Source organism: Podarcis vaucheri (assembly GCF_965113315.1).
Source record: "Podarcis vaucheri genome assembly, chromosome: 11".
Taxonomy (NCBI): domain Eukaryota; kingdom Metazoa; phylum Chordata; class Lepidosauria; order Squamata; family Lacertidae; genus Podarcis; species Podarcis vaucheri.
This window is the reverse complement of record NC_138749.1, coordinates 3063476-3086908: the sequence shown is the minus strand read 5'-3', so window position 1 is coordinate 3086908 and position 23433 is coordinate 3063476. Positions and strand designations below refer to the sequence as shown.

The 23433-nt window shown below is 48.0% G+C and overlaps 1 protein-coding gene across 1 annotated transcript in view; it reads left to right on the top strand.

The window, feature by feature from the left end:
- DNAI1 (dynein axonemal intermediate chain 1) overlaps positions 1 to 23433 on the top strand; it is a 172511-nt gene that overhangs the window by 95195 nt on the left and 53883 nt on the right. The window contains exons 14-17 of the mRNA XM_082191317.1: positions 3506 to 3593; positions 5869 to 5948; positions 13562 to 13710; positions 15113 to 15212. Of these exons, the coding sequence (XP_082047443.1) occupies positions 3506 to 3593; positions 5869 to 5948; positions 13562 to 13710; positions 15113 to 15212 (417 nt within the window). The remainder of the gene's footprint in view (positions 1 to 3505; positions 3594 to 5868; positions 5949 to 13561; positions 13711 to 15112; positions 15213 to 23433) is intronic.

Below are 23433 nucleotides of genomic sequence, written 5' to 3'. Positions count from 1 at the left end.
GGACAATAAGTGGCCTTTCAGATATTTGGGGCTAAGTGGTTCTGGGCTTCAAACTCTGCTGCGAGGCCCTTGAAATGGGCCTGGAAGCAAACTGGCATCCAGTTCCTTGCTCGTTCATTGAACCTTGAGTCTACTCCCTTGTGACCCTTAGTAGGAGCAGCTGGTGACCCCAGATCTGGCTATGGGTACAACCCCCTTTCCAGATCTGCTTCATAAGTCCAAATGTTTCTCAGCAGGACTGTTCAGGTGGTTTATGTGGCTGCCCCCAAACCTTAGGGAGTCAGTTGCACTGTTAGCTGTGCTCATCAGAACAAAAGAGGAGTCCAGTATTCTGTTCTCATGGTGGCCAAGCAGTTGGCCCAAAGAGGAGAAGCAGGACCCAACCACAAGTACACTCTCCCCTCCAGTGGCTTCCAACAACTGGTATTCAGAGTCACTACTACCTCCAATTGCTCTCTTTGCAAAAGGCCACATGTTGTTGTTGTTTAGTCGTGTCCGCCTCTTCGTGACCCCCTGGACCAGAGCACGCCAGACCCTCCTATCTTCCACTGCCTCCCGCAGTTTGGTCAGACTCATGCTGGTCTCTTCGAGAACACTGTCCAACCATCTCGTCCTCTGTCGTCCCCTTCTCCTTGTGCCCTCCATATTTCCCAACATCAGGGTCTTTTCCAGGGAGTCTTCTCTTCTCATGAGGTGGCCAAAATATTGGAGCCTCAGCTTCATGATCTGTCCTTCCAGTGAGCACTCAGGGCTGATTTCCTTCACAATGGATGGGTTTGATCTTCTTGCAGTCCATGGGACTCTCAAGAGTCTCCTCCAGCACTATAATTCAAAAGCATCAATTCTTTGGCGATCAGCCTTCTTTATGGTCCACCTCTCACTTCCATACATCACTACTGGGAAAACCATAGCTTTAACTATACGGACCTTTGTCGGCAAGGTGATGTCTCTGCTTTTTAAGATGCTGTCTAGGTTTGTCATTGCTTTTCTCCCAAGAAGCAGGCGTCTTTTACCACCTTAATAAATCTGGGTGGCAAACCTTTCACTTGACTCTCCTGCTGCACTCCTTGACTAACACTGTGGTCTCTGGTTTCAGTGAAACGCCTCATCTTCTTTCCACGTCTCCATTGTGCAAAGGCATTCAGGTTTTTGAAACAGATTCCAAAAATAGAGATGCAGGCGCTTTTTTTTGGCTTTATTCCTGAGGTGAGACATCTCAGCTCTTTGGCAGTGCTTTGTTGAGAGTTTCTCGTGGGGTACAGACCAAGGATGTTAAGCTACTTTCCCCCATTCACTCCATTATTATTATTTTTTTAAGAAAGGAAGAACGTTCAAAGCACAATAGTCTAAAGCAGCAATTCTGGTGCTGAAAGGGCTGTGCAGGCATTGATTTTTCCAATTGTAGCACACCTCTCTAGGAAGAAGTGACATCTAGCCCTTAAACGTTGATGTCTGTTTTGTGTATTACTTCTATTAACAGCGAAACCTTTGCTGGCTGAAAAGGGCTGTGACTTCCAAATTGTGGCTGGTACCCTAACTAAGGTGGACACCCAGCAAGGCTGAATGTGGGAAGACACATAAAAGCAGGGGTCAGCAAACTTTTTCAGGAGGGGGCTGGTTCACTGTCCCCCAGACCTTGTGGGGGACCGGACTATATATTTTTTTTTGGGGGGGGGGGGAGAAACGAATTCCTATGCCCCACAAATAACCCAGAGGTGCATTTTAAATAAAAGCACACATTCTACTCATTTAAAAACACGCTGATTCCCGGACCGTCCATGGGCCAGATTGAGAAGACGATTGGGCCTTTAGTTTGCCTTGTTGTTTAGTCGTTTAGTCATGTCCAACTTTTCGTGACCCCCTGGGACCAGAGCACGCCAGGCCCTCCTGTCTTCCACTGCCTCCCACAGTTTGGTCAAACTCATGCTGGTAGCTTCGAGAACACTGTCCAACCATCTCATTGGCCACTGTGAGAATGGGATGCTGGGCTGAATGGGCCATTGCCCTTATCTAGAATGATCTTCTTATACAGTGGTACCTCAGGTTACATACGCTTCAGGTCAGTGGCATAGCGTGGGGGGTGCAGGGGGGCCGGCCGCACCGGGCGCAACATCTGGGGGGGGGCCGCTCGCACTCGCAGCTCTCTGCCCCTACCTGGCTCACTCACTCACTCTCACTGCAGTGCTGGCTGTGCGAATCCGATCCGAGCCGCTGGGTCGTCGCCCACTGTGGAGGGGGTGGGTGCCAGGCGTGCGGTGCGGAGAGAGAGCGAGGGACTATCTGGGGGAGGGACAGTGCAGCGGCCGCCCAGCGCAGCGCTGAGCAAGGGAGAGAACCACACCAGACCAGACCAGGCAGCAGCAAGAAGAAGCTGGCAGCGGCGGCAGGTTAGGGGTTAGGGGGCGCAAATTACTTGCCTTGCCCCGGGTTAGGGGGTGCAAATTACTTGCCTTGTCTCGGGTGCTGACAACCCACGCTACGCCACTGCTTCACAGACTCTGCTAACCCAGAAATAGTACCTCGGGTTAAGAACTTTGCTTCAGGATGAGAACAGAAATCGTGCTCCAGCGGCGCGGTGGCAGCAGGAGGCCCCATTAGCTTAAGTGGTGCTTCAGCTTAAGAACGGACCTTCAGAACGAATTAAGTACTTAACCTGGGTTACCACTGTATTCTAGGTTTCACTGGTGGAAGTGCCCTTTGAGCAGAGTTTTGCTAGCTGGGTGCTCCTGCCTTCGGAAGGTTCCTGGCAGCATTCTCACTCTTCTCTCCTCCCCCCTGGGGCCCCTGGACTCCGAAAATATCTTCTCCAGAGGATTGGGGCCCCTGGAGCAGAACGAGGAGGTGGTACAGGGAGCTGCACAAAGAAGAGAACACCAGCAAAAAATAACAACTAACGTGCTGCCCCACCCCTGTCCTCAAGGGGAATCCTCTGCCGTATCCCAGTTCCCCCCATGAATGGAAGGAGTTCTTCTATTTGTGGAGAGCTAGTTGGAATCCAAGCCTCTGTCAGCTGAGATTTTTGCATTGCAGCGGGTTGGACTAGATGACCCCCAGAGGTCCCTCCCAACTCTCCAGTTCTATGATCCTGCGACCCTGTGTTCCTGAAGGCAAATGGAAAGAGCTCTCATCTTTTCTTTTCTTTGTCTTGTCTGAGTGTCCCTGCTGGACACATCTGGAGCACCCACCCCCATCATGTTTTTGCGCCAGAGGAAAAGCTTTTCTGATGGGCGTGGAACTGCCCTCAGATTGATCTCAGAGAACAGCCCAGATGTGCTTATAATAGGATGCAAGGGCACATGCTAGACTCGCAAACTTCTCATTAAGATCCTGCTCCCGCAAACTGGCAGCCGCCGCCATGAAACATTCAGCGGTTTTGATTCCTCTCTCTCTCTGTTTTCTTTTCTTTCAAACCCCCTTGACAAAGTGTTCTGTTTCAAAGCGGCGCCTCATTGTTGTGACGCCAGTGCCGGCAATTGTTCTGATCTCTTTCTCCTTTCCCCAACAGAACGAGCTGGTTCATACAGACGTCATCAAGCTTCTCGTGGAAGGGAGCACGGTGGAAGGGCCAGAGGGCCTGCAGCTGCAGACTTTTGGTACGGGCTGAAATCTCTCCTCCCTGCGCCCCCCCCAAGACCCCTTTAGATGCTGGCACCGAGGGCTGGAGTCCCGGGCAAACTTACTTGGGAGCCAGTGCCACAGAGCTCGGTGGGACTTGCTCCCAAGTAACCACACCCAGAAAACTACAGCGAAGTAATCCGAGTGGGGTGTCCTCAGGAGAGGGTCTGGAAACCGAGCCTTATGAGGAACGGTTGAGGGAGCCAAGTGTGCTTATCCGGGAGAAGATGAAGAGGGGATGTGATAGCCATCTTGTACCCTGGATAGCTCAGTTGGTTAGAGCAGGGCTGGGCAACCTAAGGCCCGGGGGCCGGATGCGGCCCAATTGCCTTCTCAATCTGGCCCGCGGACGGTCCAGGAATCAGTGTGTTTTTACATGAGTAGAACGTGTCCTTTTATATAAAATGCCTCTCTGGGTTATTTGTGGGGCCTGCCTGGTGTATTTACATGAGTAGAATGTGTGCTTTTATTTTAAAATGCATCTCTGAATTATTTGTGGGGCATAGGAATTCGTTCATTTTTTTCTTTCAAAATACAGTGGATGCTTGGGTTGCGAACACGATCCGTGTGGGATGCACGTTCGCAACCCGCAGCGTTCGCAACCCACAGCAGCGTGTCTGCGCATGCGCAGGCTGCAATTGGGTGCTTCTGTGCATGTGCAAAGTGTGATTTAGCGCTTCTGCGCATGCGTGACTGCCGAGACCCAGAAGTAACCCGTTCCGGTACTTCCGGGTTTTGGAGGTCTGTAACCCGAAAAAAATGCAACCTGAAGTGTCTGTAACCCAAGGTATGACTGTTTGGTCCGCCCCACCACATGGTCTGAGGGACGGTGGACCAGCCCACAGCTGAAAAAGTTTGCTGACCCCTGGGTTAGAGCATGGTGCTGATAACGCCTAGGTTGCAGGTTGGATCCCTATATGGGACAGCGGCATATTCCTGCATCGCAGGGGGTTGGACTGGATGACCCTTGGGGTCCCTCCCAACTCCACAGTAATCCCATGAGAAGGCAAGGCCACCATTTGATCAGAAGGACTGTCGGCCTGCAGAGAAGAAGCTGCCCCACGTTGAGTTTCCGCCAGCAGTGGCTTCTGTTGATGCCTCTTGGGGCCGGTCAGAGAGACCAGCAGGACATGGAGTGGCCAGAATCTCCGACTGCAACTACAAGGGGCGACACTGAGACTGAGGAAGCTAACTGGCAGGGTCCCCCATCCCCAGGGACCCGTTGTATGAAAGAAAGCCGGTGGGGGCTGGACCAGGGCAGGCTGAGGTTGATGGGGCAGTGGCTCAGCCGCCCTCGGGAGCCAGTCTCCATGGGCTTCCACCGTTCGTGTGATTACAGGCAGCTTCCTTCCAATAAGCCCTCTTAAAGGGACCCCCCTGACTATTAGGTCCAGTCGTGGCCGACTCTGGGGTTGCAGCACTCATCTTGCTTTATTGGTCAAGGGAGCCGGCGTACAGCTTCCAGGTCATGTGGCCAGCATGACTAAGCCGCTTCTGGCGAACCAGAGCAGCGCACGGAAATGCCGTTTACCTTCCCGCTGGAGTGGTACCTATTTATCTACTTGCACTTTGACGTGCTTTCGAACTGCTAGGTTGGCAGGAGCAGGGACCGAGCAACGGGAGCTCACCCCGGCGTGGGGATTCGAACCGCCAACCTTCTGATCGGCAAGCCCTAGGCTCTGCGGTTTAACCCACAGTGCCACCCGCGTCCCTTACTCCTTAGCCCTTCCAAAAAGAAACCTGGTTCCACAGAGTTATGTTTCGCTCGCTTCCCTTTGGCCACTCAGACTTTCAGGATATTTCCGAGAGCAGTTTCCTCTGGAAGAAATAGATTATTAAAGGCTTACCGACGTCTTTGCAAAACCAGCCGTGTTGTCTTAGAGGGAGTGGGGAGCTAGCAGAAACGCAGCTGTTTCCCATGCAGAATGGGTGCACACCTCAGGATCCAACAGCTCTCTTCTGCTTTGGCAAAGCCTTTCTTTTCAGCACAGCTAGATAAAAATGGCCATGTTTTCTTCCTGGGCCGAAAACTGCAGCCCCTTTGTTTCATTTTTTCGGAATTCCCATATAACTCCTGATCAGCCAAAGGGAGCTGTGATTGTTCCCTGCCCCAGTTAAACGGCTGGTGAATCTGGAGCTATTGCTCTTGTTAAACAACAGGTTGAATAGCTAGATCCTCCCAGGGAAAATGGAGCCCTAACAGAGTTCCATGACAAACTTTTATTTCTGTTATTTCTCTCTCCTTCCAAACAGGCTGCGGGACTTCGTTTGACTTTCACAAGAAGATTGATTATTTGTTCATTGTGGGTACAGAAGAAGGCAAAATTTACAAAGTAAGGCCCTTCCCTCTGCAAGCTGTTGCTCTGCCTGTTTCTGCAGAATGATGTCTGGCATTTCCAGTCCCAAAATATGCTCTGAAAGGCTTCTGTGTCTGCATGCGGCGATGCCTGCATGACGTTTGCCAGAATCCTCTCAAGATGGGATGTTTAAGTAAAGCAAGTGAACAGATTGCACTGACTGAGTTTGAGGAGGATTCCCCCCCCCTCCAGGAGAACCAGACTGTGAGTGACATTTGGGGGCAGGAAGGACTGCCCCAGTGAAGGAAATGAAATTGGCCTTGCCAAACTCCCTGCCATGCAAAAAATAATAATCCAGCTTTTTAAGACTGCGCAAGAATGAGGAGTGGCAAGCCCAGCCATCCTGCCCGTAGAGCTCGTTTGTTAAATGGTTATTGGAAGAGAATGCCGTTGCCTTTAACGCCTTCCGACAGCCCAATAATGCTCTAATTTTTGGCTGCAGAACAATTATGGCAAATTTCAGAGAGTAGCTCTGTTAATAGCATTTCGGAAGCCAAGAAGTGATTATCTTAATTACAAACCCAGCCCTATCTGCTGCCCTTTTCTGCAGATAATTTGTTTCTGCATTAATGCAGACGTGCTGCCCTAAACGGCTGCCACGTACTCTGCGTGCATGCCCTGTTTATGAATCTGCCTGGCAAAAAAACCCCTCTCTTGACGGGAGCTGGGAGCAGGGATTTGAGAAGAAGAAACTAAGGGCATCAACTTTGTGGAAACTCTCCTTCTCCTTCTTAATCTATTAATTGCCTTCTATGCAATCATCCCAAGGTGATGGGCAGTAGAAACAGCGAAAAACAGTTGAAGACTCCCCAACCGGGAGGACGAAAACGAAACTAAAACAATATAAAATAGTCACTCACAGAAAGGACAAGTTTATCCAGCTGGGAACAAAAGTGTATCCCACTGTTTCCAGAAACCCAGTTTCCTGCCATAACTCCACAGGAATGCTGTTCCCTAAAAGTGGGGCAGCCACACCTAAAGCCTTGTTCCAAGCTTCTGCAGAGCAGGCTTCCGAGATATTTGCAGGAGGGACATTACCTCTAGCCGCAAGGATCTTTGGGTGTATAAGGAATAATAAGAATTATTATTATTATTGTTGTTGTTGTTGTTGTTGTTGTTGTTATTATTATTATTACCCCGCCCTCCCCGGCCAGAGCCGAGCTCAGGGCGACTAACACCAGTAAAATTACAGTAAAAACATAATAGGAAAAAAACCAATTTAAAATACAGGTTAAAATGCAATTTTAAATGCAGCCTCATTTTAAAAGTAGCTGATAAATCAAAACCATAAGGGGGGAGGGAAACAAAAGTGTCAGACTGAGTCCAAACAAAGGGCCAGTCAGAACAGCTCCGTCTTGCAGGCCCTGCGGAAAGATGTCAAGTCCCACAGGGCCCTAGTCTCTTGTGACAGAGCGTTCCACCATGTCGGGGCCAGTACTGAAAAGGCCCTGGCCCTGGTTGAGACCAATCTAACCAAGTAACCCGGTCCTGAGCTATATAGGCCTTTTGATGTTAATACATTTTGAACTTGGCCCAGCAGGAGATTGGCAGCCAGTGAAAGCGCGGCAAGCAGAGGGTCCATATGCTACTGGTTGTTTGCCACCACCGCTGCCCCATAAGCAATCTAGCTGTCTTGTTCTGCATCAGCTGTAGCCTCCAACCAACCCCAAGGGTAGCCCCACGTAGAGTGCATTGCAGTAATCAAGCTGTGAGGCTACCAATGCTGGGACATCTGCCTTGTGGTGGGTGACCCTTGCTCTGAAAAACGTGGTCAAAATTAAAGGGTTCAGGCACTCAGACCAGACCCAATTTCATGAAGTCATGCACAGATTTTACTAAGATGAGAGAGAGAAACTCCCAATTTAAACTCACAGATTAAAATAGCCCAGAAGGTAAGAAAACAACAAACAGTAACTTATCCAGCTAATGAACATAAAGGCTTAAACTTAAAGGCTGCTGCCAAAAGTCCAAATAAACACTGACCTTGGCTGGCTGGCTGGCTGGGTGCTGAGAGCTTCCACCGGTCTAGGTTTTATGGGGACTTAAGACCATAGGTGTTCAACTCTTCCACCCAATTACCTTGTGACACCGGCCTTGAGGCCTTAACGGGAGACAGCTGAATAGTAATAGTAGTAGTAGTAGTAACAACAACAACAACAACAACAACAACAACAATAATAATTTATTATTTATACCCCGCCCATCTGGCTGGGTTTCCCCAGCCACTCTGGGCGGCTTCCAACAAAATATTAAAATACAATAGTCTGTTAAACATTAAAAGTTTCCCTAAACAGGGCTGCCTTCAGATGTCTTCTAAAAGTCTGGTAGTTGTTTTTCTCTTTGACATCTGGTGAGAGGGTATTCCACAGGGAGGGTGCCACCACCGAGAAGGCCCTCTGCCTGGTTCCCTGTAACTTGGCTTCTTGCAATGAGGGAACCACCAGAAGGCCTCTCGGCGCTGGATCTCAGTGTCTGGGCAGAACGATGGGGGTCTTTTCCTTAGTGGTCTTTTCCTTAGCTAGAGCAGTTTTTTGCTCCTCCTTTTCTTCTAATTTCTCTCCTTATTGCTTTAGTCTTCCTATTTTCCCCTTTGCAAGTTTGCTGTCTTTACCTCCCCCCTCCCAAAATAAAAAAATTCCTTCCAGTAGCACCTTAAAGACCAACTATGTGGCAGCAAAGTTGGCATCTGGGTTTATTGCAGGCTCTGGTGCCAGTGTCTGTGTTAAGTCTGGTTGTAGTATTATTGTGGGTTAGGAGTTGTTTAAGATTGGGTGGTTGTCTGTAGGCAATGAAAGGTCTTCCTCCCAGAGCTTGAGAAAGAGAACTGTCATTGTCCAGGAGAGGTTGTAGATCTCTGATGATGCGTTGTACTGTTTTAACTTGGGAGCTGTATGTGATGACTAGAGGTGTTCTGTTATTTTCTTTTTTGGGTCTGTCTTGCAGCAAGTTCTCTCTGGGTATCAGTCTGGCTCTGTTGATCTGTTGTCTAACTTCATCTGCTGGGTATTTTAGTTCTGAGAAGGTTTGCTGTAGATCCTTTAGGTGAGAGTCTCTGTCTGTAGAATTGGAACAGATGCGGCTGTAACGTAGTGCCTGGCTATATACAATGGCATACACCCACATACACCCGGACAACACCATTACTGGCCCCAACAACATCACACATACCATCTCGGGACTATTTAATTGCTCATCGTCTAACATTGTGTATGCCATCAAATGCCAACAGTGTCCTTCAGCTCTCTATATTGGACAAACAGGCCAAACCTTACGCCAAAGAATAAACGGACATAAATCTGACATCAAGAATCACAGAACAGAGAAACCAGTAGGAGAACACTTCAATCTCCCAGGACATTCTATACAAGATCTCAAAGTAGCTGTTTTACTACAAAGGAATTTCAGAAATAGACTGGAAAGAGAAGCTGCTGAATTACAACTCATTACCAAACTTAAAACCATGAAAAGACCTGGGCTGAACAAAGACATTGGATTCTTATCTCACTATACATAACTAAACCATTTCTCACCTTCCCACCCCTTGCCTTTTCCTGTAAGACCTATTACAGTCGTTAAGAGTCGTCAAGAGGCTCTCTCAGCTATCTGCCTATCTCCCATTCCCACCACCCTTCTGAGTAATACCCCTCCCCACCTTCTCACTATATAGAAGGATCTGGCAACTTCTGTTTCAGTGTATCTGAAGAAGTGTGCATGCACACAAAAGCTCATACCAAGAACTAACTTAGTTGGTCTTTAAGGTGCTACTGGAAGGATTTTTTTTATTTTGACTATGGCAGACCAACACGGCTACCTATCCCCCCTCCCAGGCAGCCTCCTTTGTCTCTAGCGTCCCTTATCTCTCTCCCCAATCAGCAAACGACCAGTGGCTTTGTTTCAACACCCCCTTCCCTCTTTCCAAAAAAAAAGCACGATCTCCTTTTTGCCCCTGGGCAATTTGGCTCCAGGGACCACACATTCGCTCCATAAGACGCACAGACATTTCCCCTTACTTTTTAGGAAGAGAAAAGTGTGTCTTATGGAGCAAAAAATATGGTAACTAACTGACCAATCACATCGGTTCTGCCCCCCCCCCAAAGTCCTGCTCCTCCCAATAAAAATTCTGGCTACGCCCATGGAAGCAGGTGCACTTCTGCCCTTAATGAGTTGGCCGTATAATTTTGCTTGGGTCATTCTCTGAGCCTGGACCTCATAGGTTTCTTGCCATATGTGGTTTGGGCTAAGGGGAGCCTTCTTGCCAAGATAACACCATCATCAACAGCCATCTGAATGTTAATATTTCCTGGCCCTCCAGCCCTGTAAAACCTCTTCTGCATAAGAGCCAAACATTCAGGCAAGGCAGTGTCTTCCTTCTTCTGTTAAATTGCCCGTGGCCTGATTGCCGGAAGGAAGGCGTTGGTGAGGAAACATACTGATCTTTGGTTTCAGGAATCATTAGCAATGATGGAGGGTTGCTGCTCTGCAGGTGCGCTTTCAGCAATATAATTATGTGCAGGACCAGCAACTCAGCCTCTCGGAAAGATTCCTGCACCTTAAACATTTATAAAAATTTCAGGGATGCTGGAACGTCCAACTCACCCAAAGAGGCAACTCTGTCGCCTGAACCAATGCAATTTAACAGGGAAGATCAGGTTATCTGGAAGGCCCTGGGATACCCCACGAGTCAGAAATTAATAACTTTGCTTTCAGGCAGAACTGGTCAACTGGAGATAACAACAACAACAACAACAACAATTTTATTTATATCCCGCCCTCCCCAGCCGAAGCTGGGCTCAGAGCGGCTAACAACAGTAAAGTAATACAGCATTCTAAAATCAATTCATTATAAAATCAGTTTAAATCAAATTAATGGCAGCCATGGGCTAGAGTTCTGTGAGGATTACCAAAGATAGTGACCTTCGGAAAAGGTGCAGCAGAGATTTGCATTTGGTCTTGCCAAGTTTGAATGCTGGAATTTAATCTCGTTCAACTGTGACATAAGCTTTAAAGTCGCTCACCAGCTGTGGCCAACTGACTCCATCTCAGCCTCTGTAAAATGGGTTTATTTTTTGATCTTGCAGGGTTTACTTGTTCATGTGAGACTTAGAGGTGGGGCGGCCTATAGTACGAACTAGGAAGAACAATGCTCTCTGTTGAAATACAGTAATGCTCTCTGTGTGTTTTTAGCACATTTGTGCTAACTAGGGCCAGGGCCTTTTCAGTACTGGCCCCGACTTGGTGCAACACTCTGTCACAAGAGACTAGGGCCCTGCGGGACTTGACGTCTTTCCACAGGGCCTGCAAGACAGAGCTGTTCCGCCTGTCCTTTGATTTGGACTCAGTCTGACCTTTATGCTTCCCTCCACTTAGGGTCTTGATCTGTCAGCTACTTTTAAAATGAGGCTGCATTTTAAATTGCATTTTAACCTGTCTTTAAAATTGGGTCTCCCCCATGTTTTTACTGTGATTTTATTGGTGTTAGCTGCCCTGAGCCCGGCTCTGGCCGGGGAGGGCGGGGTATAAATAAATTATTTTTATTATTAATTATTAATAATTGTTGTTGTTGTTGTTATTATTATTACTATTATTAAAATACAGCTGCAAGTAGTAAGAACATGAAGGCTGGTATTCAGAAGCTCTGCTGCCTGTGGAGGCAGAACATACCCATTACGGCTAGTAGCCACTGATAGCCCCCTCCTCCATGAACTGGTTTAGTATTTAGTACAGTGGTGCCCCGCAAGATGAATGCTTCGCAAGACGGAAAACTCGCTAGACGAAAGAGTTTTCCATTTTGGAGGTGCTTCGCAAAACGAATTTCCTATGGGCTTGCTTCGCAAGACGACAATGTCTTGCGAGTTCCTGCTGGTTTTTTTCCCTTCTCTCCCCCTTTTTCTAAGCCGCTTATCAGCTGATCCGATCAGCAGATAAGCCGCTAAAAGCCGCTAATAGCGCTAATCCTCTAATACGTCAATGGGCTTGCTTCGCAAGACAAAAAAACCGCTAGACGAAGAGAATCACAGAACAGATTCTTTTCGTCTTGCGAGGCACCACTGTAAATATACGTGCAACTGGTTTTCCTTATTCTAAAATCAAATCCAAAACAGTTTCCTTGTTAGTCTGCGCAAAGCAATGTATTGGCAATAGTTGAAAGAAGCTGCATTTCAGGCTCAGGGTCTCTTCCAGCCCTACTCTTCTATGATTCCAAACTTTCTCTTTCTGGGGAACTTGGCTTGTTCTAGTAGGCGGCTCCCAGCCCTGATGGCTCTGGATCAAGACCAAATTAGCAGCCCCCAAGTTAGGCCATAAAATTCAGTATTCTGAGCAGGATCCTCACTGAGCTTGTTTCTGTTCCCTCAATGGATAGTGAAATATACTCGGAGTCGAGAGTGGATTTCATGCTCTTTATTCAGCTCATAGTGGTGAGGAGGAATGGAAGTTCCCCCAGAATGTCTGCTTTATATACATTATTTACACAATGGGCCCCACGTGATTGGCTAATTCCGGGATTCACCTGTAGGCCAATCAGGTTGTGGATTCACTTCCACCTGGAGCTGGACTGGGTGGCTCCTGTGGACCAATCAGACTGCTGCATTCTGGATCCTATTGTTCTAGGACCAATCAGACTGCTGCATTCTGGATCCTATTGTTCTAGGACCAATCACACAGCTGCATTCTGAATCCTATTGTTCTAGGACCAATCACACAGCTGCATTCTGAATCCTATTGTTCTAGGACCAATCAGACTGCTGCCTTTTGGATCCTATTCAACTCAGTACATAACAGATAGCCATCAATTGCATGACTGGCTAGAATGAACCATGACTTCTTGACACCCCCCTACCCCCGCTGCCCCAAGGGATCCCTCTGCATAGGACCCAAATTAGGGAAACTTCATAGGACCTGAATTGGACCAAAAGTGCTGTTCCCTTGGAATGATTTTGCAACGTGCAGAAATATCTCTTGGGAATGGTACCTTTCAGTACTTCCAGACTTCAGGGGGCATTTTACAAGCTCTTTAATGTAACAAATTCTGAAAATACCAATGATCAGAAGGCCTCTGGAAAATGCGGTGTGACAATTCTCCTGCCCAGTTACTCATGGCACAGCCATTAGCCTTTCCCCCAACATCTCCCTTGTCTGCGTTTTCTAGTCCATGATGGCCTTAGTTCTGTCGCTTGTGCAGCATCTAGCATGCTGTTTATGCTACATGTCTGTTAAATGAGAAGCAGAAGTTGCAGTCACCCGAATCTGACGTCCAAATCTGAACTCCGGGTTCTTTGCATTACTATACATTAGCTTGCGGCAGCGTCTCCCGAGGAGCGAGTAGGAATTTTTCATGGGGCTGGAAATGGACGCTTAATAAACAGCCCGGCTCTAAAAATACTTTCATTAAGCCCAATTTCACTGGCCGGATTCAGGATTGCAGAGCAGAGTGAGGAAATTACTGTGATGATCAGGGCTCCGTGCTGTGTGCCGAAGAGAGACAAAGCAGGTATCAGGTGTTAAGTGAAAACTCGTCTCCAGGGGGGGGGGGGAGGAAATAATGCAGAGAGCTGAGCAGCAGAATGTCACCGACTCCTTGTATTTTGCAGTGTTCAAAGTCTTACTCGACGCAATTCCTGGACATCTTTCATGCCCACCATATGGCCGTTGATGCCGTGAGCTGGAACCCATTCCACAGCAAGGTTTTCATTTCCTGCAGCTCAGACTGGACAGTGAAGATCTGGGACCACAACATAAAGTATGTCCAGCCACAGCCTGTGGATTGCCCTACCGTCATCCCTGTGCACTGGGGAATGGAGGGCAGTTGTGATTTATGCTGATAACCTTTGGAACTCCCTGACTATTGATCTCAAACAGCCACCTTCACTGTACTCTTTCTGGCACATGCTAAAAAACTAATTTTTTGTGTGTGTTTTGACATGCCTGCTCAGAGAGTTGATGCAGGTTTTAATCTGTCTTTAGCCTGTGGCTATTTTTTCAGCGTCTTAAATTGTTGTTCTTAATGCTTCTTATTTATAATTTAGCAAACTGCTTTGGCGGGGTGGGGGGGAATAGTGGATGGTGTGTGTGTGTGTGTGTGTGTGTGTGTGTACAGTCATACCTCAGGTTACAGACACTTCGGGTTCTGCGATTTTGGGTTGCGCACCGTGCCGAACCTGGAAGTACTGGAACAAGTTACTTCCGGGTTTCAGCACTTGCACATGCACAGAAGCACTAAATTGTGCTTTGCGCATGTGCCGAATCGCAACCCGCGCATGTGCAGACGCGGTGCTGCAGGTTGCGAACGTGCTTCCCGCATGGGTCACGTTCTCAACCCGAGTGTCCACTCTGTGTCTGTGTGTGTGTGTGTGTGTAATCATGCAGTATATAAAGTTTATGAAATAAAGAAAATAAATTATGCCCACATGGGCAGGAGTTCTCTGTGGCTGTTCTCCACGGCTATGGGATGACCACAGCTTTCCTTCTGCAAAGGTGATGTGTCACTAGAGACAGCAAGGCTGGCACAAGAAGTAGCCTGAGCAGATGGGCAAGATGGGTTGGCAGGCCAGAGAAACAGTCCCTAATCTAAAAGGTGCCCCCCAAAACCCCTTCTGGATGATTGTGGCTGGAGCAAACAGCTGGATCACACTCAGTTGTGCACAGCAGGGGGGCTGCCTTGTCGGGGCGCAGCTTTGAGGTCACACAGTTCAGCCACTTGGGGGAGCAAAATTCCCCTGGCAGACTCTGGCCAAAAGATGCCCTTCCTGGGCCCACATGTGGGTGCCAACCTTCATCCTCGCCCTGCAGTGGGTCACAGCAGAGAGGACTTATTCAGCTGCCCACTGGCTTCAACGGCCCTAAAAGGGGAGCAGAAAAAAGACCTTCTGGGCAGACTGGTTAAACTTTTCTGCCTCCAGGGAACTTTCCTTTGCTTTCTATGGAACTGAACAGAACCTGCCCTTTTTGGAATATTCATGCCCACTTTCTCTGTGCCATCTGTAACCCTTTCTTTTAAACCAGTGGCCTGGCTCAAATTCCTCATGCGGTTGCCTGCCTCTCTGCCTGGGCCTATTCTTGGCTTGCTTCTGCCCAGAATGGATTATGCCCAGCCCTGACTCAGAAGGTGGCATCTGCTGACATCCAGGGTCTTTTGCTTGCAGGACTCCCATGTTCATCTACGACCTCAATTCTGCTGTTGGAGATGTTGCTTGGGCTCCATATTCCTCCACCGTCTTTGCTGCGGTTACCACTGACGGGAAGGTAAGCTGATTGTCTGTCTGTCTGCCTGCCTGCCTATCTATCATCTCTTGCATGGATTGATGGGTCCTGCTGGTGTCTCAGGTGAGCTTGACCGTAAGCTCTGGTGGGGTAATGCCAGTTTGGTTTCTGACATGCATATAACCAGCCATTGTCACATTCTGGTTCACAGGCAATTGAAGTCCCAGCAGGGGATGTCAGGACCAGGGGCAAGATGGCAGAGTGGGAGCAGGAACGGGGGTCCAGAAGTGTTGTAAACTGGAGAAACAGTTGTGGGTGTCAATAGAACGCTGCTTTCAAACCTAATTTCAGGGCTGGGTGGGGAGGCAACCTTGGACTCAGCAGGGAAGGCCCAAGTTGTTGATCCCTGGTGAGCAGAATGAAGGCCTGCAGCCTGATCCCAAGTGTGTTGACTCAGGCATAAGTGTGCGCAGGATCACTGCCATAGATGACACAGGAAGGGACTTGTCTGTCTTTCATAAGAAGAGCTTGGTTGCTGGATCACTGTCACGGTCTGGTTCACGGGCGATCAAAGTCCCGGCTGGGGACGTCGGGACTGGGGGCGAGATGGAGGGGTGGGAGCAGGAATGGGAGTCCAGAGGCCAGGAGTCAGGAAGCCAGGAGTCCGAGGGTCAGAGAGCTGGGAGTGAAGAAGCCAAGGGTCTGAGGGTCAGGAAGCAAGGAGGCACGAAGGCAGGGGTCTGAGGATGAAGAAGCAAGGCAAGATGTGTGTTGCTGTAGCAAAGAGCCGAAGGGAAATGCCGACCTTATATCCCTTCCTGGTTCTTGCCACCAGGTGCTGTGAGTTACCAATCGACCTCACCTGTGAGGCCACACCTTGCCTTTCCAGAACAAACTTAGGAAGACCCCAGTCCTGCAGAGTCCTATTGGTCACAGGGCCTGGCTCCTGCACGCACACCTGACAACCATTCAGAAGTGATGCTGATGCACCTTAAGGAAAAGATGGATATTCTGTGCCTATCTGGACATCCCACAGGAACTAGACCAGCCGTATCATGGCAGGAAGCCGTTGACCACCTGTTGATGGTGCCTCTGCCATCTTTGTTTTGTTAGCTGGCCATTCCCCCCTGGGTCTAAACACAAAGTACCACTGGCAGATGTGGACACAGGGACCGCAGGTGGACAGGAAACAGGGGCAGCAAGTGGTGGGTGTTGATGCTGGTGCAATGCACAGAAAAACCAAGCGAGAGCAATGAATCATAAAACGGTACAATTGGAAGGGACCCGAAGGGTCCTCTAGTCCAATGCCCTGCAATGAAGGATTCACAGCTAAAGCTTCCCTGACAGATGGCCATCCAAACTCTGGCAGCCGTCTGCCTTGGGAGATAATGGACAAGTGCAGCTTTGGAGCTGTTGGACAGTTGCAGTTCTTGCTGCAGGGAGACACATGTTTTGTTTCAGCTGGGGCAGGGGAAGGCATCCAGCTGTGTTGCTGCAGATACACCAGGGCATTTCTTCTCTCTTTGCTCCTCCCAGCGGCCACTCCTCCTCTGGTCACTGCTGTGGATGCACAACCTGACTGTCTGTCTCCTGGCACCGTGGTCATCTGCAAGGGATTGCCACACGGCAGGGTTGATGTTGCTAGTTCTTCCTAAAGTTTAGTCGGAACCTCCTTTCTTGCAATTTGAATCCATTGGTTCCAGTGGAGCGGCAGAAAGCAAGCTTGTGGCGTTTACTTAGTGGGGTATCAGGACGTGCAAGGCCTGCCTTTGAACATAAAGCAAAAGAATATTCAGCATAAAGCAGAAGAAGCGGTGAAGAAATGTCCTGCATTTTCTCTTGCTTCCTTGGATAAAATCCAGGGCCATGGAAGGGTGCTTTCTCCCATGCCCCCAACCTGGAAACATTTGTTTATCGGCTACATCCAAAGGCAGAGAAAAGAACAGCTTACTGCCCCTCTCTTTGGAGGTTTAAACAATCTGTATCCATGCAATGGTCATGTTCACCATTTAAAAAAATAATTGGCAGGGGGAGAAACTCAGCTTTCCCTTAGGAGCGACGGCAAGATCTCTCTCTTTAGATGGAGATCAGATCTTTGGCAGAGTTACTCTTAAACACGGTCCTTTCTCCATGGACCAGCGCGTTTGGGAAAGGCTGTAGCAGTAGCTGAGCTCACTGGAGCAGAATAGACCTTTTTGGTGATGCTTAAACAAGTGCCCAAGATTCATTTTTAATAAAGTCTTTCCTACCCCACATCAGGGGAGCTGAGAAGTGCTCATAACCTTTTTGTCCCTCCTGTTCAAATGGCTCAGCTCAATTACTGCGGATAATTCAATCCCGTCCCCTAATGAAGTGCTGCTGGCATCAGTTCCGGAAAGGAATATGCTTTAATAGGGATACATGAAGCTACACGAGGCACTGCCAGGGGAGGGTGGACTTTGGTATTCAGGAGCAGCCACCTATTTTGCCGTGGCAGAAAACTGTTCTCCTCTCTGCCGCAACCATAACCTAAAATAAAAGGAAGTAAAGAAAGGGAGGTGAGCTCTTTGAGAACCACAGGTTGAATGAACAGTTGCCCTCTGTAGTGGTGCTGGCCAGAGTGAAGACCCAGGGCTGCTTGGCTATTTCAGAGGGCTAAGGAGTGATTTATCAGCGTAGGTTTGTAATCTACATCCTTGTGCAAATAAATTGAAACAAACTATGTCGTTTATTGTACAAAACTCACATATACATGTACAAATCTCACATATATGTACATTAGTAACAGATATGACCTCCGCTATTTTTAAGCAGCATTTGAACACAGTTTGGCATGGAGTCTGCTAGTTTCAAACAGTCACTGTTGATTTTCGGATCCCTGTACCAAACTTTAATCAGCGCCTGAATGAGCTTCTCCATAGTCATACAGTCTACAGCATGGAGGCAACTTTTGTATATAGCCCACAAATTCTCAATGGTAAGGGGACCCCTGACCATTAGGTCCAGTCGTAGCCGACTCTGGGGTTGCGGCGCTCATCTCGCTTTACTGGCCGAGGGAGCCAGTGTACAGCTTCCAGGTCATGTGGCCAGCAGGACTAAGCCGCTTCTGGTGAGCCAGAGCAGCACACGGAAACGGTGTTTACCTTCCCGCCGGAGTGGTACCTATTTATCTACTTGCACTTTGACGTGCTTTTGAACTGCTAGGTTGGCAGGAGCAGGGACCGAGCAACGGGAGCTCACCCTGTTGCGGGGATTCGAACCGCCGACCTTCTGATCAGCAAGCCCTAAGCTCTGTGGTTTAACCCACAGCACCTGCATCCCCAATGGGATTTATGTTCGGGGAATTCCCTGGCCAATCAAGTACCTGTATTTGCTGCTCTGTCACAAATTTCTTCACCACTTTCAATGTGTGACAGGGGGCTAGGTCCTGTTGCAATATCCCAGGACTGTCAGGATACCTCTTTTCCAGCTCTGGAGTATCTTTTGAAGAACCTCAATATATTGTGGCGAGCGCATCATTCCTTCTATTGGCTGCAGGCTTCCGACACCGTAACGATCAATCAACTTTTCATGTTTGTTTTGAGTACAAGATTATGAATAAGATAGAAAACAGGCTTTGTTTCAATTAATTTGCACAAGGGTGTATTTGCCATTGGTATTTCAGCAAAGGCATGGAGTTGCACAAAAGCGCTTTCCCTTCTTCACAGGGAGTGTAACTATGGAACTTGCAGGAACAAGAACGCAGAGGCAGCCACTGGTTTGGATGCCTTTTTCAGAAAGAGGATGACATAGATTCAAGGGAGAGCAGGACTGCCGTAGTGTAGCCTCCATGTTCAGAGGCAGCATACCTTAGCCATGCTCCCTCTTTCCACCAGCCCTCCTTTGAACCTCCCATGAGCATTTTTGCCTGCCTGGAATATGTGTTCGAACCCTGGCGGTGCCTCTTGCTTCTCTGCATGGGGGCTGTGCAGAAGAAGCTAACCTACTGCACAAAGGTAAAATGTTGCATGCATTGCTCCGCCCATTTTGGACTCTGGCACCTCCCACTACTCCCATGTGGCCCCCAGAAAATTTTCAAGAAAGGAATGTGCCCATTGCATTAAACAAGCTCCCCCATCACTGCTTTAGAATCTCACTCAATGTTCGGGAGAGTTTTTTAATGAACAGGATACCAGATTGGACTTTTGATCACTTCTCTCCCCAAAATAGGATGGTTCCTAGAAATGGATTGGACACAAATGCTGCCTGCTCTGGTTTTTTCCTCCCCAAGCTGCCTTATTTGGCAGACCCAGCAAAGTGATTCTTATCTTCGCACTCTTGATTTTCCTGAGCGTCTCTCTTGATAGACGAGGGCTGCTGTGGTTCGCTTACATGGATTTGCAGAACATATTGGTAGGCTCTTAATGGCGCGAGCTTGAAAATGCGAGTCATCAAGCGCATCCTTTTCTCAGAAAAGGTATCAAAGGCTAAATATAATTTCTCTGCCATGTTGCAAAGGATTGAATTAAGCTGCTTCTTTTTCAAAAAGGAAAAGAAAAGAAAGGCATACAAATAAGCAAGGCAGTTTAATGTATTGACCACGAAGACTGAGTAGTAATGAGATATTTTGAGATTGATAGATCCTTCGTCGGTGGTAATGGAGCTATTCTTGCCATGACAAATGACCTCAGGATAAATACCAGCCTGCCAAGTGCCTTCCTTGAGTGGGTCAAATGCTTCTTCGATGGATGCTCCTGGGGCCTTTAATTCCTCCTTGCTAAACGGAGCAACCTTTTGAGATTCAGAAGGCTGTAAACTCCGCAACGACCTTCTGGAAAGCTGCCAGTGGTTTTTTTGAACCACTTTCTGTCAGTCAGAAGAAGGAGGTTTGCCCTTTTCTGCAGGGTAACAACAAAACAGTACTGATCAGTTGCTTGTATAACAAATGGCAACCCAAATTGGCTTCCCATGTCAGTTTTTATCAAGGCTGTTCCCATTAAGAGTCTCCGCCATTAATCCTCAACCTAAAGGTAAAGGGACCCCTGACCATTAGGTCCAGTCGTGACCGACTCTGGGGTTGCAGTGCTCATCTCGCTTTATTGGCCGAGGGAACCGGCGTACAGCTTCCAGGTCATGTGGCCAGCATGACTAAGCCGCTTCTGGCGAACCAGAGCAGCTCACAGAAACGGTGTTTACCTTCCCGCTGGAGCGGTACCTATTTATCCACTTGCACTTTGACGTGCTTTCAAACTGCTAGGTTGGCAGGAGCAGGGACCGAGCAACGGGAGCTCACCCCGTTGCGGGGATTCGAACCACCGAACTTCTGATTGGCAAGCCCTAGGCTCCATGGTTTAACCCACAGCGCCACCTGCGTCCCAATCCTCAACTTACGCATTCTGTATTTCACCACTTCTCTAATGTCCCATTTGGTGCCAAAGGCTGCAAAGTGATGCAACCTCTCCAGAACATTTGAATAAATGGCCATCCTTCTTGGATGCTTTAGTTGAGTTTCCTGCATTGCAGCAAATCTCAGCTACGGCCATGACCACAAGCATATATCTAGGACTGAGGGCAGTGCTTTGGAATCCAAGCATGTGACTTCCTGGACCCTGGAGTTAGGATCCTACCACCTTTTAGAAATGATCACCAACCATGTCCCATAACTAATAACAGGTAGGTAGCCATGTTGGTCTGCTGTAGTCGAAACAAAATAAAAAAATTCCTTCCAATAGCATGCACACGAAAGCTCAAACCAATAACAAACTTAGTTGGTCTCTAAAGTGCTATTGGAAGGAATTTCCATAATTAATAAAAGTGACTTTGCAACCCTGGCACAAGAGGTGCCTCAGTCATACTTGAAGCGTTCTTTGTACAAGGACACCATCGCAAGACAGAGTATCGACAACTTTTCTGCTGTAGGGTTATGTGAACACACACCACAATTGCCTCATTACGTAACTCATGTTCAGAATTCCACAACACACACGTAACTGCTTTATTGTTACTAAGTAGTTCAGTTTGTTGAAGGGATGCGGGTGGTGCTGTGGGTTAAACCACAGAGCCTAGGACTTGCCAATCAGAAGGTCGGCGGTTCAAACCTTTTAGTTCTGTTTGTTACACTCTCAAGACATAGGGCTATGCAGAAGGCAAGTTCGTTTGTTACGCTTTTAAGACATAGGATGATGCAGAAGGAAGATATCAGTATGAAATGGCATCGCCAACAGGAACTGTCCATTGTAATCGTTGGACTTGACAAGCTTTGGACTTGACTATCCTTGGACTTTATGACAATATAAACGTATAGAAGGTTAATAGTAATATGATACGTTATTGCACCAGGATCTGTGCTTTGCAGTTTTTTGATATGACGATTACAGTTTTATTATATATAATGCTACGTTACTTTACAGCCAGTTACTTGTGTGTAGGGTTATGTGAGTCAGGAGACTCCAATTCACATTTCACCCCACCTGAAAACTCCCTTAAGCAAGCCTCCGTCTCCAATAATACGCATTTGGGCTACCTTGCTCGGCTGCTTATACGAATCGTTGTGATAATGAAGAAGAAATGCTCAAAAATCAGTGTGCCACGCAGCTTTCTCATTTCATTTCATTTCATTCCACGATCCAAAGAGCCTCTGTGGGGAAGGAAGGAAGGGTTGGGTGGTTCCTAATATGCAGCAAGGAAATGTCATCTCTTTTCTGACTGCTTTGCTCTTTCCAATATTTCTTTCCTCTCCTCTTGTTCGCTTGACAGCGCTGTGCAAAGGAAGAGGACTTTTTCGGTTTTAATTTGGGCATATGTATATATAGAAATAAAACAGATAAATCTTATATGCCACCCAGTCTGGATAGAGAGCAGCCTTTCAACAGAGCACAGGTTAAAAATCTAAGCAGAGATTTCAGAGTCTTTTGCAAAGGTGGTTGACTTCACAGGATACAGCATCTATATTTAGGATATTGTTTTCTGTACTCCGCAGTCTTGATGGTTGTCTTCCATCACCTGCAACATAAAGAAGCCTCAGGCTCTTTCATCACCCAGTTGGCAAATGATGTGTGTCTAGCCAGGGAGCCCTTTAATAAATGTGGCACTCATCCTGTCTTCCCAGGCATGCAGTCCATACAAAATTAAAAGATAGCAACCTGTTTGCATCGTATGTGTGAAACTGGCCTTCTACTAAGAGCTTGTTCACTTTCTCACTTTCCCCAGTGCTTTCCCCTGGGAAAACCTGATCTTTGCCGCTGAATCAGAGCAAACGTCAATTGGGTCTAGATTGATGTTTGCTCCAATTTAGCACTAAAGAGTGGGTTTTCTGGGAGAAAGCAGTGGGGCAGAGGCAAAACTACTGCTTTCTAGGCGCAAGCCAAGCGGAAGTGTGGACAAGCCCTAAGTCAGACCTGCTAGTTCAGTACTGGCTACCAGCTGTAAGATCACAAGTAAAGAAAGGTCTTTTCCAGTAGATTGGCTGAGTGCTATTTCAACACCTCCTTAATGGAAAAGCGAGTCTGGGCACAGCCTCTCCACCTATTAATCAGTTGTCTGGCACAGGTCGCTAATGAAGGAGCTATGTGACAAACTTCTTGTTATGAACTTAGCCTCTTTTCCGTTCCTCTTTTGGCTCTGCAGATTTCCTAACCACCTTTTAATTTGTGCATCTAGCACAGGGATTGCTCTGTGTGGGGCTTTATTTGTGCTTGATCCAGAAGAACATGGTGTGTGGGATTTTGGAGAAAAGAATCTTAATACAGTGGTAACTCTGGATGCGAAAGGGATCCGTTCCGGAGCCCCGTTCGCATTCTGAAGCAAATGTAAAATGGAACTGTGCATCTGCACGTGCACGGGTAATGTTTAGCCGCTTCCGCACATGCGCATGACATCGTTTTGAGCGTCTGCGCATGCATGAGCGGGGGAACCCTGAAGTAATGCACTCCGTTACTTCCGGGTCGCAGCAGAGTGCAACCTGAAAATATTCATCCCGAAGCTACTTCAACCCGAGGTATGACTGTAGTCACCAGTCCTGAAAGACCTACACTGGCTCCCAGGACGTTTCCAAGCACAATTCAAAGTGTTGGTGTTGACCTTTAAAGTCCTAAACGGCCTCGGCCCAATATACCTGAAGGAGCGTCTCCACCCCCATCGTTCTGCCCAGACACTGAAGTCCACCTCCGAGAGCCTTCTGGCGGTTCCCTCCCTACGAGAAGTAAGGTTATAGGGAGCCAGGCAGAGGGCCTCCTCGGTAGTGGCGCCCGCCCTGTGGAATGCCCTTCCTTAAGGTATAAAGAAAAGAAATAACTACAGTGGTTCC